The sequence below is a fragment of the Pinus tabuliformis genome, chromosome Q, assembly GCF_031772625.1.
Source record: "Pinus tabuliformis cultivar Carrire ecotype Pingquan chromosome Q, CPIR1, whole genome shotgun sequence".
Lineage (NCBI taxonomy): Eukaryota > Viridiplantae > Streptophyta > Pinopsida > Pinales > Pinaceae > Pinus > Pinus tabuliformis.
In genome coordinates this window covers 1,190,783,887-1,190,798,184 of record NC_142296.1, presented here as the reverse complement: position 1 = coordinate 1,190,798,184, position 14,298 = coordinate 1,190,783,887, and the positions used below count along the sequence as shown (strand labels likewise).

The window sequence follows — 14,298 nt, the reverse complement described above, 5'->3', positions numbered from 1 at the left end:
GTAGGTTTGGGCACAGAGTTGGCCTTCAATATGGCTTATCATCCGCAAACATATGGATGGACAGAGAGGCTCAATAGGATATTGGAGGACATGTTGAGGATGTATGTGATGCATCAACAACGAAAGTGGGAAGTGTACATTCCATTGGTAGACTTTGCATACAACAACGGGTATCAATAATCTTTGAGAATGAGTCCTTTTGAGGCATTATATGGGTGAAGTTGCAACACTCCCATCAGTTGGATTCATCAGGTTAATAGGGTATTGATTGGACTAGATATGTTGGCGGACATGGAACAGGAAATGAAAGTGACCAAGAAGAATTTAAAGAAGACATAGGATAGGAAAAAAAGCTATGCAGATCAAAGAAGTTCGTTCAAGGAGTTCCAGGTTGGGGAACATGTGTACTTGCACTTCAAACTGAAGAAGAGATACTTGCAGTTTAGATCATGTTTGAAGCTGACATCGTGATTTTATGGACCCTTTAGTATCGTTGAGAGGATTAGGTCAGTAGCCTATCAACCTGCACTGCCTCCAACAGTGAAATTCCATGATGTTTTCCATGTATCATTTCTTAAGAAGTATGTTAAGGATGTTGGTCATGTGATTGACTGGTTTGTATTGCAGGGGGAACCAGATGGAGAATTCCAACTGGAGCCTCAATGTATATTACAGAAAAAGGTGCTCATGCTTCGGAACCAAGCAATCAAGCAAGTTAAGGTGCAGTAGAAGCACTTTGGTCCCAATGAAGCTACATGTGAGATGGCGAATCAGATGCAGGTTATGTATCCTTCCTTGTTTTTCAGTTGAGGCAAAGCAATTTTGGCTTGGTGTTTTGGTATATGCTTTGGTATATGTTTTGATATATGTTTTGATGATGTTTGTTTATGTGCATATATATATGGATGTAAATACTGCCACGAGATGTGTTATAAAGCTCCACTATTCAGTATGTTATTATGATGTCATGTTATTATGTTTTTATGTTGGTTTTCTTTCAACGGGGTGATCATTGTAAACACTACATCGAGCTAAGTTATAAAGCTCCATTAGAAATATATTTTTCTTACAACAGTTTTGTGGTTATAGGTGTTGTTAAACATCGAGGATGGTGTTCCATCAAGGGGGAGGTTTCTGTAGAACCCTGGTGAAAAATCCGTATAATAAAAGTAAATAAAGGAAAAATAATAACCACGAATGATGGGACACTTATTCCAAGCTAATTGTTGGGAAAAGTCCTAGTGATGGGGATCACGTTTGATTTTTTATGGCTAAGGAAATTGGAAAAGGCAATGGGTAAGGTTTTGTAAAGGAAAAATGGAAATTTGGGCATAATTATTTATGTAAATAATGGAAATTAGGAGAAAAGGGAGGTGAAAGGTCACAGGTTTCTTTGGAGGAGGAAAATGAAGGAAAGTAATGGAAAATGAAGAAAATAGAGGCCTCACTCATAAAAAGGTTTCTGAGGATCAGTTGGTAGCCTTTTGTCATTTCATTTTTGGAGCTCTCTCATTATTCTCTCTCTCACATACTCTTTGAGACTTAGAGTTTTCTTGGAGCACTCCCAGATGGTGTGGCATACTTGGATTCTTGTAGCAAGAAGGAAAAGGAAGAGTAGGAAAGCATAAGAAGGCATCAGGATCAGCAACTAAATCAAATTTGATTGAAGGTACTGAGTTGCATGCATGTTTCCTTCACTAGTTTTGGCATGCATGGCACATGGATGTGGTTTCTTGGTTGTGATCTATCATTGGCATGGAGGATTGCCTAGATTGATAGTGGATTTCCTAGCCTTGCCATTTCCTGGATAACCATGGTGATTGTGGGTTTAATTTCATTGTTTGTTTTTTGTTGTTTCTCATGTTTCCTTAGCTTGGGTTGAGTTATTAGTTCTTGGAAGCCCTGGTTGGACAAACGCTTTAGAAGCCCTGTAACAACTTGGGTTGAGTTACTAGTCCTGGAAGACTTGGTTGGAAAAATGCTTTGGAAGCCCTTGGTGGGTTGATTTACCAGCCCTGGAAGCCTTGGTTGGACAAACACTCTGGAAACCTGGTAGCAACTATGGGTTGAGTTAGTAGTCCTAAAAGCCTTGGTTCGAACAAACGCTTTGGAAGCCATGGAAGGCTTCGATGGAGACCAATCTAATGATGGTTTGGGATTTCTGACCGTGAGATGGAATCATTGTTTGATGGGTTGAGGTGGATGGCCTCTGGAAGACCTAGATGGTTTTTTATTGATGTGTTCTATGAGATCCCACATTCATGCTTGGAATATGGCATGGGGGTGAAAGGCTGAAGAGATATTTGGCTCAACCATTCTACGGTCGGGTGGAACGTGGAAGTCCCATCCCGATTTTGGATTTTGCATCATTAATGAAAGGTGTTTTCTCCTTGTATTTATTGAGCATTTTGATGGATTATATGTGGTCTATATGACTGTACTTCCATGATTATTTTTTTCTACTATTATGTTGCTTATGTATGTGTTTTATGACAACAACCATGTCTGACTCTCATCATGCTTTTACTTGTAATTGAATAGTCAATGTATGTATGACCTAATTGATGGAATGGTAGTTAATGTGTTGAGGCATTAATGGTTTTTAACGATTCTCAACTAAGTATGAGACCCCTATGCTCAGAACTATTAATTACACATGTAGATTACACAATTGCAATATGTTTAACAAAATTCCTATCGTGGCTAATAGGTGTCCAATCAAGGTCTTGAATAACAATTTTCTTTAGTACTATCATTTCCATGTTATTTTACTGATACGAGGAGATGGTTCAATTCTAGGCAGTGACCTAGGCTCTAGGCTTGAAAAAGTAGCCCAAATCTTGAAGTCGCTGGCATAACAATGATAATTTTGGTCTCTGGTCGCTGACAGGCAAGCCTATGAGAGCGAATTTGGGTTTCTAAAGTATTGGATTAGTTCATGACTATCTTGTAGCCAATGATTAATGTTTGTATGGTGTGTTTACATCGGTTCCACTCCTTAACATGACTTAGGAGGTCAAATCATATCATAGTGGCCTCTCGTTGCATGTTTACCCTAACTAGTCGGTTGCTTGGGTATATGTGGGAGGAGGGTGTTAGAATTTCTTCATGATCGCTCAAAATTATACTAGAAGTGAATATGACCATTGTGTTTACCTGAACAATTTGAATGGTATTTTCATTATCCTGGTGTTACATGATGACACTATGCATGTTTCAAGAAAAATAATTGATGAGATTAGCATGTTGGAGCCTTTCATGGCTAATACATTTGATATCAAGGATCTAGGAGTAGCAACACAAACATTATTCATTAATATACACAAAAACAGAAAAATGGTAACCTCAAGTTTTCCAAAAAAAAAAAGTATATTGAGAAAATAGTTGTAAAATTTGGGATAAATAATATGAAACCTATGTATATCTATTTTGCATCCCATTTTAATATTTTTTCATGCTTATGTCCTAGTATTGTGGAATAAAGTGATCATATGTCTCATGTACCATATACCACACCATAGGAAGGTTGTTGTATGCCATGGTATGTACTAGAAAAAATATTTCACATGAAACAAGTATTGGTGATAGGTGCATGGAAAAACTAGGAAGAGATATTGGAATACAATGAAACAGTTATTTTGGTATCTGAGAGACACAATTGATTATTGTATCACTTTTTATGATAGTAGTGATTCTATATGTGGTTATGTTTATTCATATTTTATACGAAATTTGGGCAAGAGGAGATCTACATTGCATTAATTAGATTTCAAAGTTTTAGGAAATAATTTATTTATCCACTATAAGATAAGAGTATATTATTGTCTCACATGCTTAAAAATAGGAAATTTGGTTGAACTTCGTTTTTGCTAAGCTTGGAAGAGCACAAATAGTGTAAATGCATTTTGTGATTGTTAGAGTGCTATTCATTTCACTAGAAATCCTACTTATCTTAGCATTAGAAAGCACAATGATATTAAGTAGCATTTTGTAAGACAAGTCATTGATTAAGGTTGAGTAGATCTAAAAAGGTTGACACTCAAGAAAAAATTACAAATAGGTTTATGAAACCAATGTTATTAGAGAATTCTTTATGCCCTTTGGATTCTCTTTGCTTATAGAAGAGATGACAAATGGGCTCGAGAAAGGTATCAAATAAATTCTATTAGGGTGAAGCTTGGTAGAATGTGATAACAATTAGTTAAATAAAAATATAAAAACTTAAATTTAATTAAGAAAAAAAACATAAGACCCGGTAGAACATCCTGAGGATAGAAAGCTTGTTAGATATAAATGGTTGTACAAATTGAAAAAAGATTTTGATATCAACGTTGAAAGGTATAAATCTATAATAATTTCAAAAGGTTACGCTCAGATGGAAGATGGACGATACCTTTGTTGTAGCCTCAAGCATAGATATAAATAAAGGCAAGTCTCAAATTTTCTTCTTTAATGAACCACATGCCACTCAACTTCATATCTCTCATTTTATGGGTTTCAAGAAGAGATTCCTTTCCTCAAAATACTTAAGCCCCCCTCTCACTGCCAATCCTCTCTACATATCGGTATGAGAAGAGCTACGTCTTAAATTTGAGACAAAACTATCAAGTTGTACCTTTAGGGCATTGAATTTTTTGGAATGGTTTATTATTCTAAAATTGATCATGCAATATATGCCCACCAACATTCTGTCAACCTTAGTTTCTCCAAAATCCATTACTAACAAGATTTGTAGACTACAACACTCCTTCCTATAGGGGGATGCCCATCTGGAGAAAAAATGGGCCTTAGTCACTTGGGACAAGTTGTTCCTTCCCAAAGTTGCAGGGCGTCTAGCATTACGTGGTGCAAGTGCCTTGAGCCAACCTCTAAGTGCAAAAATATGTTGGAATTGGTTAAATAAACCCTTAGTAATATGATGCAAAATATGGACTAATAAATATGTTCAAGGACTGCTATCTTCTCAACTTGTTCGAATTTGAGAAGGCCCACGAGAATCTCCGATATGGAATCCAACTTGGAATAACAAATCTCTAATCCAAGACCATTTTTTCTAGGAAGTGCGTAATGGAATGAAAACCTTATTTTGGGATGATTTCAAGAATCAATGCCCTAAACTCTCCTCTTTTCCCAACTCCTCTCATAATATGAGACAGTCCCCATCAAGGAGGCCTTTCATTGGTGACTCATTATTGGGATTCATATTCCCCCAACTCTCATTAGTGCTCTTAGAAGATCCAATTCCCAACCTATGTAAGAACTCATTGTAATGATAAAGACCTTATTTAATAGGCACGGACCACTTAAAATATCGTAGTGAAAATGGATGATGTCATTCTATGATGTGGGTATGATCCATCAGGGGTTTTCAATCTGAAAGAGGTCTGCCTAATATTAACACAAGCATAACTAGAGGCACTTAGTCCTACATGGAATCCTCTTTGGAGACTCAAGCATTGGCCCAAGATTACCTTTTTCCTATGACTACTCTTAAGAAACAAAACTCTAACCTAGGATAAACTTCAAAGATGTGGCTTTCTAGGTCCCTCAATTTGCAAGTTTGTCAAGCTCAAGAAGAGGATCCGAATCACATTTTCCTTTCCTTCTCTTTCTCCTCAGTGTTATGGGATCAATTGTTAAGCACATTATGAATATCTATTCGTATAGCCCAACCCATCTCAACCTCATTAGAGAACTCGAGATGCTCACCCTTCTCAACTCCCATCCTCAATAGAGCTTGGTTGTTAATTCTAGGATTCATAACCTGGAACATTTGGAAGGAGAGGAATGATCATATCTTCAAAAGTGTCTCCTCCTTAGCGAAGGATGTCTAACATTTCATCCTCTCGCAGCTCCAGGAGACAATCGCCTCTATGAAATAGGCCTCTCAAGATTGTGATTGTCCCCTAGCAAAACAAATTATCATGACCCTTCTTGGGATCAGATCTCAATCTTGCATCTCCATAAGTTCCTTTTTCACTCCTAAGCTTATTAATCCTTTGATCAAGTCTCCCCCCTATAGGCTTCATAAATCTTAATTTTTATGGAGCATATTGTGACAATCCAGGTCCAGCTAGTTATGGCAGAGTCTTCAAGAACAACTCAGGACCAATCCTCAATATTTATGCAAGTAAGCTTGACACCACCACCGACAATGAAGCAAAACTATGGGGGCTTAAACAAGGTTTGATTATTGCTTTGAAGAAAAATTATCATCAGCTCCTAATAGAAGGAGATTCTTTGCTCATCATTTCCATTTTGAAAAACCTCCAATGTGGCTCGCCTCTCTCCAAAATCTTAGGATTTTTGCTCATTGAATTTCATATCACTAAAGTTGCCTCACTTCTTACGTGAGTCCATGCTCCTTTTCTCTCACATGTTCATCGTTCAGGAAACAAGTTAGCAGATCATATTTTTAATCATGTTCTTGATTCGGATGGCCCTTCACTTGATCCTCAGTGTTCCCAAACTCTTCCAGATTAGTTGAAAAACTCTTTTATCACCATTTCTCTGCAATAATTCTTCCACATAACGAGCGATGATTCTATTAATATGTCATTACCGTGATGGGATAATCTGGAATCATAGGCCATCTGTCTTGCTAAACGTTTTCATTTGAGTTAGTGTACAAGTTTTCAAATTCTCGTTCGAGACGAGCATTTACAGACTGAAGGTGGTTGTACTATTCGCCTTGCAAAATACTGATGTTAGTGAAATATGATTCACAATGCCTTCTTGCATGGATGAAAGTGCTCAACAGCACTCAGCGGTGGAGCTCTCCCTTAGATGTGCCTTTGTTTGTAGGAAGAAGTACTGTCAATCTTTCTTTGTGTCTACAAATGTAGTTATGAGGTAACAATGTTAATAATTTACATGCTTATATGAACCCCAGGGTCGGTCCAACTATGGGTATCTATTGATTCCCTTGGGCTTGGAAAATTTAGGTTGCCTTGAATTTTTCTTTGGGCCTTCTGTCTCCCACACAATTCACTTGGTTTCTTTTTGGCTCAAGTTGGATGGCTCGCCTTGTGCTAATAATCCATCTAACAAATTGCTTCTCCTGCAAAATCTCAATTCATAAACTGCTTTGATGGGTCCTCTTCCCATTTGTACCTTCGTTTGTAGCTTTGGCACAAGCTTCATTGACCCAAGGAATAACTATAAGGTGTTCCATAACCCTGGGATAATAGCATTTAAAGGGTCTATCGTCCTGCTCCATAATCAATTAGTTATTCTACTAAGGTTTCAGAGAAATTGGAGTAACGCAGGCAATGGAAACGAGCACATAATTCTACCTTTATTTTTTCTTGGTGAAAATTCAGAGTCTCACTGGGCTGGGTGGCAGTTCGTGGTCTTTTGCAGGTGACTTCTAGTGGCTACTAACTCCAGTGTTCATGGCTCATGGTTCGTGGTACACAATCTCATGGGTCGTGTTTTCGCTCATGGCTTAATTTTTGGTGCGCGAGTTGGTCTTCACAAGTTCCTCAACATGCATGGTTCCAAGTATATTGAGGCCTCTTGGCCTGGCCTTATTGATGGAAATCCTTTCAACCCACTTGTGCTCTTGCAATGTCCCTCTTTTACATTATGAATATTCTTTGTTATCTTAGATTTTGTTTTAAAAAGCAAGCCCTATGTGTCTGCTACCTCTCAACATCTTCTGTGAACATGTGGAATGTTTTCATACTATCAAATGCCTTGTTTAAGTAAGGACAATGTAACCTCAAGATATTAAACTTATGCTATTTGTCAACCTCTTACGTATTGCCTTCTTTGAATAATAAGTAACCAAATTAAAATATAAAAATATAAAAATCAATAATTTTTAATAAATATTAAAAAATGATTATTTTTATAATTATTGTAAAATTTTAACTTATACATTTGGCAACTTTATTTTCCAAATATAAAATAACTAAATTATAATAAATTATGACTTTATTATTATTATTATGGTGAAAGTATTTAATATCTTAGTTAAATAGATATACATTTAAAAAAACACGTAACACGATTCTTAACTATGGAGATTTAAATCCACTTTATCATGGAGATTCATGTAATAGGCTTTGTTATAATACCAAAAAATAAAACTTATTCCATACTCAGATTATTTTATATAGATTTTATTTTTATTTAATTTTATAATATTTTTCTAAATATATAAAAAAACAAAAAAATAACTACCTTTAAAATAATTTTCAGCTTTCTATCTATAACTACAACTAAAAATATTCCATAAATATTTTATATAAGTTAAATCCTTCCATCTATTTATTACTTATTCATAATTAAATTAAGATGATAAAAACTTTATTTAAAAATAAACATTTCTATTAATGTAATTCTATATTTTCATGGGTTAATTGTATTTATTTGAAACGGCAAGGAAATGATTTAATTCGATAAGAGTAATACATAAGTTCCCCATTTCATATTTTATAAAGATAATTAATATAATAATAATAAAAATGAATTACATGACATCCTTAACACATCATTCAATTATATTTAAATTAATAGAAATAAAAATGAAGCGAATAGATTATAACTGACATTTAATTATTGTTATAATGGAATCCTTCGCATCATTCTCGAGAAAGTAACACATAAAATGGCATGGAAAGTTATCTGTACTACACTAATTTCTTTACTACTTTTCCACGGCAGAATTATTATGCACGTCGCATACATGAGCAATGCAATGGGTGTACAGACTGGAACATTGGACATAGAAAGGGTCGCTTGATGATAGCATTTAAATGAATATCAGATATCTGGTTTTGTGATATTCATCATATCAATCCAAGGGTAAAGGGAATTCTTGCAGCAGGAATCCACAAATTACCAAAAATGAATTGGCCAACTGTGAATCTAGCCGCTTCAGTGGCGCTTTTGATAACATGAAATCCATGCCAACGGACACGTCTTGATGTTACTGCACCGACGCCTGTGTTCATATACTCGCCATAGTACAATGTTTGAAGCGCAAAGCTTCCTTGCCATTCGGACCAACCGGTGGGATCGATCAAATCGTCCAGAATGGATTGCATGAACACTGTGCGAGAGTATTGCTTCCACGGTCTTCCGAGGTACGTTTGGATAGACTTTTTAACAGCTTGCAGATCGGGAGCTGGGCTTACCCTGCAATTATGAATGGAAATTCCGGTGTTTTGATTGGGATCAGTTCTTCCTTGAGCTGTAATTGTGTTCTTTTGTTGTCTCATAGGCCTTCTAACCAAGATATTGCTATTTTGGATTACCACGGCTGCGTTGCCAAAGATAAAATCAACCGTTCCATAGATATCTACTTCTCTGTAAAATTGGTGAAGGGAGTAAACATATAAAGTGTCCTGGTATCCTTTGATGCTACAACGATATACCACCGAGAAGTCTGCGCCTACTCGAAGTGCTACGGCCTGGTGCTTTTGAGGTCCCGCGGTGTTCTCGAACGTCATGTCTCGAGCAATGAACCCTCTTCCAGAAACAGCTATCGCACAAAAGACAATTTGTCGTTTAAAATGGGAAAAACAAGAACCGTTAATACATTTGACAACTTATACACTAGATCCTGATTCAGAAACAACTATCGCACAAAGGCTAAATACATTTGATAAGTTATACATTAGAACCTGATTCAGAAACGACTATTGGACAGAGGCAGTTTGTCATTTTGCACAGAACAAACAAAACAAACAGGAAAAACATTTGGGAATTATACACCACCTAAATTTATGAATGGTTTAGAGTCTAAATAGAGTTAACGGCATTATATTCTTTTGAAATGCAATTATATAAATTAAAGAAATCCCGTGTGTTACTACATTGATATCATAACATTAAACGTGCAAATATTATAATGGTACTTAATTGATTTAATATGTAAAATTTAAAAATATTTGGGAATTATACACTACCTAAATTTATGAATGGTTTAGAGTCTAAGTAGAGCTAATGACATCATATCTTTTTTGAAATGAAATTATATAAATTAAAGAAATCGTGTGTGCTATTACATTAATATCATATCATGTTTAATATGCAAATTTTATAATGGTACCTATTTGATTTAATATGTAAAATTTAAAAATATTTGAGAATTATACACTACTTAAATTTATGAATTGTTTAGAGTATAAGTAGAGTTAACGACATCATATCTTTTTTGAAATGCAATTATATAAATTCAAGAAATAGTGTGTCATTACGTTGATATCATATCATGTTTAATATGCAAATTTTATAATGGTACCTAATTGATATATTTGGATTAATAACATTTTTTACATGACAATTTAAATGTTGAAAAGATAAAATATAACATAATTAATATTTAATATTTGTGTATGGATGTAAATATGCTAATGTTTTTGATTTAGGGGTATAAAATAAAAAATTTGGTTAGCTTAAACATATACATATAAATTAAAGAGTAAATAAATATTGATAAGCATTAATTTATAATAAATTTTAAAATACTTCGTTCTAATTAAATAAATTAATGTTAAAAAATCATATATATTAATTAAATGATAACTTTATTATATATATATATATATTCTCAGCAAATAAGTTTTATTGCAATATAATGAATTCTAAAACAAAGTATAAATATAAAAGAGTATATTTGAAAAACTAATTTTAAATTATTAAGCAAATAAACTTTATTGCACTATAATGATTTATATTCTCATTTAATTTATAAATAAGTTTTATTTCAATGTGATTATTTATCAATAAAATAAATTAAAAATCTTTTGTAACAGTATATTTAAAAAATAAAACAATTCTACAATTTAATATTAATCCAATAAAACAATATCCAGAGCAATGAATAAATATAAGAAAATATATTCGAAAAACAAATTTAAATTCATATATATATAACAATATTCAACTATACACATTTATTCTCAACAAATAAATTTTATTGCAATATAATGAATTATATTCTCACATAATTTGTAAAGTTTTATTTTAATATGATGATTTATCAATAACATAAGTTAAAAATATTTTGTAACAACATGTTTAAAAAACAAAATAATTATACAATTTATTAATCCAATAGAACAATATCCTAAACAATGTATAAATATAAGAAAGTATATTAAAAAACCAATTTTAAATTCTTACCCAAAGTGAGACTTGAACGTAGTTATATATAGATAAATATAACATATTCAACTATAGATATTTATTCTCAACCAATAAAATAAAATAAGTTAAAAATATTTTGTAACAACATATCTATCCAGAGCAATGTATAAATATAAATATAAAAACCAATTATAAATTCTTACCCAAAGTGGCAGACTTGAACGTAGTTGAACCATCTAGAACATTCTTGCTTCCGGTGAGGATGGTGCGGTCCTTGCCATCGCCAATTAACATCAAATTGGTTTTGGTCTTCAATATGTCCACATTCTCCTTGTAAACTCCGGCTTTGACGTAGATGATATGTCTCCTCTTGGACTTGGAAGGCGCCGCGTTTACTGCTTCGGTGATCGTCAGGTAATTGCCAGAACCATCTTTGGCAACAACGACGTGCGCTTGTCTCGATGATTGTAAATGCCTTCGGTCGTCGGCTGATAACCATCCTGGAAAACCATCTCTCTCGATCAGACTGTAGTGAGAGTCCAACTCCTCCTCTCTTTCTGAACTCAACAGACGGCGATTTTTGAAGCTGGAAAGCTTGTACATGCAAATCAAATTGCTCGTTAATTCTGACACATTAACAGCTCTGGACGACATCAGAGCTTTTATATTACTGCTGTCTGTTAAATTGAAGTCAAGGAAACCATTCAAGCAGGTTTCCTGGTTCGTCAAAGCCGCGCTCAGCAAATTTGGGATATCTTTCTTGACTGAATTGTTGCTTAAACAAACGTTGAGACTGTCCAACGTATCTTGGAAAAGCTCAACACAATCTTGCCATGCCGCCCGTTCCCTTTCATTCATCATATCACTGTCTAGGCTCATGGACAATTCGTAAGCATGTTGTGCCTGTTCCATGCTCTCTGTCAAGGCTAAACTTATCAAAATATCGAGCGATGCTGTCTCGAAGCCACGATATGATGCCAAAGACGACACACATCGGTGGGGAAATCTTGTCTGGCTACAGACCGACTTTACTAAATTAGACAACACTTTCCTACCTTGGGGGTCGTCGTGGACTTCACTGGAAGTAACTGGAGTTCCCATTGACACACCAACGATGTCAAGGAGCAGCATAATTGAAGTCAGTGCTGCAAGGATGGGCCGTTTTTTCGAGTTTTGAGCCTTCCGTTCTTCGTCGCAGTCGACTCGAACGTTGCTCCTTACAAAACTCGTCATGTGGACGCTAAGTCAAGAACTTTCAGACCGATGGACCCTAGGAAGTACTAAAATAAATTCCAGCCAAATAACTCGAATATAAATTTGCACAGTTCAGAACGGCTCGGCTTGTTCCGTGGGAATGAACTCTTCAAGGAGTGCTCTTATAGCATTGCAATTTTCGGTTATGTGGCTAACATTAATTTAGCGTTATTCTCTTCTAGGGTTGCAATTTTATCATTACTGTGTGGCTCACACATCAAATCCGCAGATTATTCTCGCCTGAAGGCTGTGATTGTTTCTTATAGTATTGTTAATTCAGCTTTGATCGTTGACACTGCAACTAAACTCGCATTGGATTTCAACATTTATTTTCATTACGTGTTGTTCTCTATAATCTAAAACGTTACTTTTCAGATACGATATCGTAGTACTTTTTTATTACGGTAATGCACGTACGTTACTTTTCAGATACGATATCGTAGTCCTTTTTTATTACGGTAATGCACGTAATCCCTAAGGTACAAGATTCGTGCATCACTGTAATAAAAAAGGACTAGTTCGCACTTAACAGTTAGATGGAAATATAGACTAGTTAGATTCCACGCCGTAGCTCATCCTTTTGATGTGCCTCGTTTCATTCAGCGAGTGGGCCACTTTTGTAGTTTGTTTGTATGTAGAGCGAAATATGAGGAAGTCTTTTAGAAAAAATTGAACGTAGTGTAGATTTTGGAATTAGTTTTTCTTTTTTAAACCTTTTTCAAAGGTTAAAAAAAAGTCAGTTTTGTAGATTTGGGAAATAGGCTGTACAAGAACTGGAACTAGGAGTAAATTCTACTATTATTGTAAAATATTCCAAAAAACTATAATTTATGTAAAAATCCACTTTAAACAAATTAATAATAAAGCTGTATCTTTTACTTGCAAATACGTTTGTAAAATATTATCATTTGATGAAGTTTTTATCCATTTTCATAACTGCCTAGGAATATGATTCCCAAGAAGTAATCCTTACGATACATCATTGTATCTTCAAAATAAAGAGGTGGTTCCCAAAAAGAAAACCTTACTCCACATCCTTGTATCTTCGAAATGTAGTCGTTTTTAGAAATGCATTACTGAGTGGCTATGAGAAATGGCTAATGCCATAGTAGAGTACTTAACGGAAGGGCTAGAGTAGAAAAAGGAGGTTTAGATCGATTTTTTTTTGTAGGGAACTCAATTTCTAGGAACAAGATGAATCTAGATAGCCACCGAAGTTTGGGGATAGGCATTGATCAAGTCTCTTCGATATTGCTAGTTGCACATGAGTGCGGCTGGAAGGTTGACGAGAGTAGTACCTCGTCTACCATTGGAAAGAGATTGGATGATAACCCAAGAATATGGGTTTGGTGTCTTTTCATTCAAAATTTTACATCCACTTTTTATGTAAGTGGATGAATGTATGTAGGTTGGAAAGGTTTTTGGAAGGGGAATTTATGTGAGTACCAAATATTTTGGAAGTAAAGTAAAATTGATTTAGGGGTTTCAATTATTTCATTATTAGAGTTTAGATAAAATGTATTCATCTTTTAATGTTTGAAAATGTGTGCAAAGAAGGTAGATGAGGGTATTTTCTTTTTTAATCTAATTATAGGTTTTTTGTTGTTTCATTTGGTGTTTAGATCATTTTTATGCATGCAAACTTCTATCTCAGTGGATTCACTTTAGTAGCAAGGCTATTGGAAGTAAAGTGAACTTGATTTAGGGTTTTTAATTATGTTACCCTAATGGATTGGTAAGGGAGATAACATAGTTGTGATTGGTTCTTGCATTAGAGTTTTCATTGAAAGTACTCAATTTAGGAGGAAGCATGAGCAAGCATTTGAGAAAGGGTGCAAAGAAGGTAGATAAGGGTGCTAGCTCCACCACAAAAGGATAAGATGTTAGTCCAAGTATATGCTTTGGTATTATTTCATATAAGTGCGTAGATCCATCCTATACATG

General features: G+C 34.7%; 1 protein-coding gene across 1 annotated transcript; it reads right to left on the bottom strand.

Annotated features, from left to right (window-relative positions):
• Positions 1-8,795: 8,795 nt before the first annotated feature.
• On the bottom strand, positions 8,796-12,432 carry LOC149223980 (pectinesterase-like). Its single transcript, XM_089383448.1, has 2 exons — positions 11,304-12,432; positions 8,796-9,490 (listed from the first exon to the last, which is right to left on the bottom strand). The coding sequence occupies exons 1-2, from the start codon at positions 12,331-12,333 to the stop codon at positions 8,796-8,798; spliced, it is 1,725 nt and encodes a 574-aa protein (XP_089239574.1). The 5' UTR covers positions 12,334-12,432.
• Positions 12,433-14,298: the final 1,866 nt, after the last annotated feature.